The 4,688-nt window shown below is 46.0% G+C and overlaps 1 protein-coding gene across 1 annotated transcript in view; it reads right to left on the bottom strand.

The window, feature by feature from the left end:
• Positions 1 to 3,772: 3,772 nt before the first annotated feature.
• ISX (intestine specific homeobox) overlaps positions 3,773 to 4,688 on the bottom strand; it is a 25,882-nt gene continuing 24,966 nt past the window's right edge. The window contains exons 5-6 of the mRNA XM_035903158.1: positions 4,671 to 4,688; positions 3,773 to 4,009 (exon numbers count right to left, since the gene is read on the bottom strand). The exon at positions 4,671 to 4,688 is cut by the window's right edge and continues 1 nt beyond it. Of these exons, the coding sequence (XP_035759051.1) occupies positions 3,773 to 4,009; positions 4,671 to 4,688 (255 nt within the window). The remainder of the gene's footprint in view (positions 4,010 to 4,670) is intronic.

The following is a 4,688-nucleotide window of genomic DNA, read 5'->3' as shown; positions in this document are numbered from 1 at the left end:
TACAGTGCTGGTGGATAAGGGAAAAGCAACTGATGTCATCTGTCTGGACTTGTGTAAAGCATTTGACACTGTCCTGCACAACATCCTTGTCTCTAAGTTGGAGAGACATGAATTTGACAGATGGACCACTTGGTGGATAAGGAATTGGCTGGATGGTCGCACTCAAAGAGTAGTGGTCAACAGCTTGATGTCCAAGTGGAGACCAGTGATGAGTGGCATTCCTCAAGGGTGAGTAATGGCACTGGCACTGTTTAACATCTTTGTTGGTGACATGGACAGTGGGATTGAGTGCACCGCCAGAAAGTTTGCTGACGATACCTAGCTGTGTGGTGTGGTCGACACACTGGAGGGAAGGGATGCCATCCAGAGGGCCTGTGGTGGGCCTGTGTGAACCTCATGAAGTTCAACAAGGCCAAGTGCAAGGCCTTGCACATGGGTTGGGGCAATCCAAAGCACAAATACAGGCTGGGTGGAGAATGGATTGAGAGCAGCCCTGAGGAGAAGGACTTGGGGGTGTGGGTTGATGAGAAGCTCAACATAACCTGGCAATGTGCACTTGCATCCCAGAAAGCCAACCATACCTTGGGCTGCATCAAAATAAGCATGACCAGCAGGTCAAGGGAGGTGATTCTCCCACTCTACTCCAGTCTCGTGAGACCCCACCTGGAGTACTGTGTTCAGCTCTGGGGCCCCCAACATAAGAAGGACATGGAAATGTAGGAGGGAGTCCAGAGGAGGGCCACGAAAATGATCAGAGGGCTGGAGCGCCTCTCCTGTGAAGACAGGCTGAGAGAGTTGGGGTTGTTCAGCCTGGAGAAGGCTCTGGGGAGACCTTACAGCAGCCTGAAGGGGGCCTACAAGAAAGATGGAGAAGGACTTTTTACAAGGGCCTGTAGTGATAGGATAAGGGGTAATGGCTTTAAACTGAAAGAGGGTAGATTTAGATTAGATATAAGGAAGAAATTCTTCACTATGAGGGCGGTAAGGCACTGGAACACATTTCCCGGAGAAGTTCTGGATGTCCTATCCCTGGAAGCATTCAAGACCAGTTTGGATGGGGCTTTGAGAAACCTGGTGTAGTGGAAGGTGTTCCTGCCCATGGCAGGGGAGTTGGAACTAGATGATCTTTAAGGTCCCTTCCAACCCAAACCATTCTATGATTCTAAGATGCCATTGCTAGAAACTGCTCCACTCCACGCTAATTTGTTCTGGCTGCATCTCAGAATAAAATTATGAAATTGATCAAAACCAAAGTAATAGTATTGTCTCTCTGGGATTTGACCAGCTGCATATGGATGGAGATGCTACACATAACCCAAACACTATATTAGCTGTTCAGTAGGAAACTTCATAAATAACCAAGAAAGCCCAAGAAAAACTGTTCTACATAAAAAAAAAAAAAACCCTTCCAAGTATTCAACTGCTAGCAAAAAACAAATTCTAAGGCTTTGATTTTTCAAGATGAAGTTGAAGTTTGCTCAGCAGCTCTGCTTCTCACCTGTCTACTCCAAAACAGGGCTTCTAGAGCACCTCAGAGGCATGAAGCAGAGCTTCCAGATTCTGGGCAGGTATCATGATGTGTAGGAACCCTGGCCGTGGGGTTATCAGGCAGACCTATGGAGTGGACAGAAAGTAAACAATAACCCTGGAAGGCTGCTTGGTTTCTTTTAAAAGACTTAGAAAATTCAAACACTCCATATCCTTACCAAGAAAATTTGTTATGTTGTGATCATCCCAGAACCTCCTCTATGCTACACAACTATTCCCCCAGTATAAGGTGTCCCAATACAGGTGTCTGGCTTGCAGCCCTGGTATACTTGTGCAAAGAGGGATGCTACCTTAGCTTAAGTGATTGCAATGCTGGTGTCTATATTCAAGCAAATCATTGCATAGGGACAATTCACACCCTGGGAACTGCATTAATGTGTGGACTTCACCTAACCTAGAAACCTTAGTGTGATCTCTTTTTCTTCTTTAAAGTGAGCCCAGGGCGCTTAATTCATGTGTGTGTGGCTGCAATGCCATCACCTAAAGTTGCATGAGGTGAACACCATAGCTAATTCCTGTTGATTTTAATCAGTTAGGTGCTTAAACCCCTTTGTTGGAGCTGAAGTTTAGTCCTGTATCTGACTGGACTGTCCTTCAGATGACAGATAAGATGCCAGGGATGAAGAGGATATAAAGACCCAAGTAGGTGTGTGACAAAAGTCTTGTGTAAGACCTGTAGGAGGAAGGACACAGTATATCTGACTTTTGCTGGATAATTGTGGCCTGGAGAAATGAGACCCATGTAGGGCAGTATTTATCTTTTTCCCTGTAACAATCAGCTATTCCCTAGCTTTCAGGTTTCCCAAGCCTGAGGTACATGGAAAGCCAGTACCAGCCAGACAAGAAGAAAGCTGTTGACTCACTGTGATCCACTGCGTAACTAACAGTTAGTGGCTAGAAGAAGGCTGAAGGCCTGGCAGCTACAGTCTGGACAGAGGGATTTCTTAAGTAAGCAACGTATTCAGAGTCATTAACCTACCTGCACTCCCATGTGCACAGGACAGCATCCCCACCAAGCCTTTGGGTCATGATTTGCTTTGCTTTTAGACTGTATCACGAATGGCCACCCTTACAGTTGATATGCCTGGGTGGGAGACTACATTTTAATGGCTTTACTGAGTAGCTTCCCCTCTCAGTGTGCAGTATGTGCCGTGGCTGCAAGACAGAAGATGGTGCAACCCTTTAAACAGTGTTTTCCAACAGTGCTTCCGTGAAAATGGAAACATCAGTGGAGACAGGATTGGACCCTGAATAAGCAGGGGGAAAAAGGTGCCATATGTTGGAAGGAGATGAATATTATGTAAATAATAAGGCATACAGACATTTTGTAAGTGGGCAGGCTGATCTCATTATCGATCTACAATTAAACCAAACTGTGGGGTCATACCAACCTATTATGTCTAGCAGATTAAACTCACTTAGGCTGTCTGTTTTCGTTATTGTTTCTGATGGAGTTTTCAAGCTTTCTTAATTCAGGTCAAAAAATGAGAGGCTTCCTCATAAGCATTTTAATTAACGAGCTGAAGAATTCTCTTGCCCCCAGAGGCTCATGGTACCAAATACAGAGCTCAGCACTGCTACCCCTTTCAGACTGTCATACTTAAGCTCCAGTTGTGTTTGTGCCCCTTTATTCAAGTCAAAAACACAGACAGGAAATCAAACCCATCCCCTCCCTCATTGACTACTTGGAAAAAAAAATGTATCTTGAAAGTTTGATTTTTGACCTATAGATGTTCTTTGCCCTCCCAGTGCATGAGGACCAGAATGTATGAGGAAAGCGACCTAAACCTGCAGAGGAAAGACCTTTTGGCTGGACCATGGGCTACACACACCTCATTGCAGGCAGCTTGCTTGCCCCTAGCCATCAGGGCAACAGGGTCATCCAGTGTTGTCTCAGGGCTGAGTAAAACCCCAGTCCTTTTGCAGGGCCACTTGGTGCACCGTCCCCCCAGGGACAGGCAGGCTCTCATTTGAGCAGTTGGTTTTCTACAGAGCGTGCTGTTCCTCAGGTTGACGGGGAGCTCCTTCCCGGTCCATGGTGGCTCATGCCCACGTTTGCTAGGCTGTGGCGACTCGTGGTGGCACTTCTGCAGCAAGCTGACCTTGCGTCACAGGCCACCCATCATCCTGGTAAGCTTGTTCGAGGAGAGGAACTATCCACCCCCAAAATGGTCATGGGTGAGAAAAGCATCCCCCAAAGTCCCCCACTCCCCCATATCCTCTTCTATGTAGAGCTGGCGCAGATACTGCTCCTTTCCAACTTGTGGGGTAGAGCTGTGCTGTAATGGGGGAGGACATTGAAGAGCAAGTAGGGTTTTGGGAAGGGCAGCAGCTCCAGGTGGTGAGGGATGACGGAGAGTGTTCTGGGAAGCCAGGCAGTTGTCAGCTGCCCTTGCAGTGGTGAGTAGTATCCCATGGCAGGGATGGTAGCGGTGAACTTTCTTGGCATCAAGGTAGGAGCCTTTCAGGAATAAAAATGCAGTTGCAGGTGAATCAATACAGACTTTTAGTTAAATACAATTTACAATCAACCTTATTTGTTTCCCTGGTGCTCAGTAGTTAAGAAGAAAACTTTATAAGAATAGACTCCCTAAAACCCAGCGAGCAAGGTGACATATACTTTGTTCTAGGCATGGAAAAGCTCCTGACAGGGGAAGAGCCTGTGTGCCAGCCTAGATAATATTAATTGTCCTGGACTTAGCAAGGACATGGGTCAATGGCAAAAAGCGCTGGTTAGCCTAACAAGGCTGAGTGTTGTAAAGACATACTGTCTATAAAGAAACATGGCTTTGTGGCTGCAAATGTCATCTCTCTCCCTGTTCAGGAAATATCTGATGGTAAAGATATTTTGATCCAAAGTGTGATTTACAGGGAAGAGATTTAGAAGTAAAATGGGGAAGGATCATCCTGCAAGAGACACCTTATGGCATATTTACCAAACAGGTTTTATTTCATGAAGAAATGTATTATTTGACCATATTTGCTGGGATTTCTCTTCATAATACTGCTTTTTTTGTCTTTTCCAGTCCTCCTTCTCTGGGATAGTCCCATTTGGAGAGGTGACCTGGAGAAGGATAGCTATCTCTCCTTCAGTGGCCTTATACATACCCTCCGATACTCACTGTGATGTCTGTTTTGGG

This window comes from Egretta garzetta, unplaced genomic scaffold, assembly GCF_000687185.1.
Source record: "Egretta garzetta isolate BGI_Z169 unplaced genomic scaffold, ASM68718v1 scaffold51, whole genome shotgun sequence".
Classification (NCBI taxonomy): Eukaryota; Metazoa; Chordata; class Aves; order Pelecaniformes; family Ardeidae; genus Egretta; species Egretta garzetta.
The sequence above is the reverse complement of the archived record's forward strand: the minus strand, read 5'-3'. Positions and strand labels throughout refer to the sequence as shown.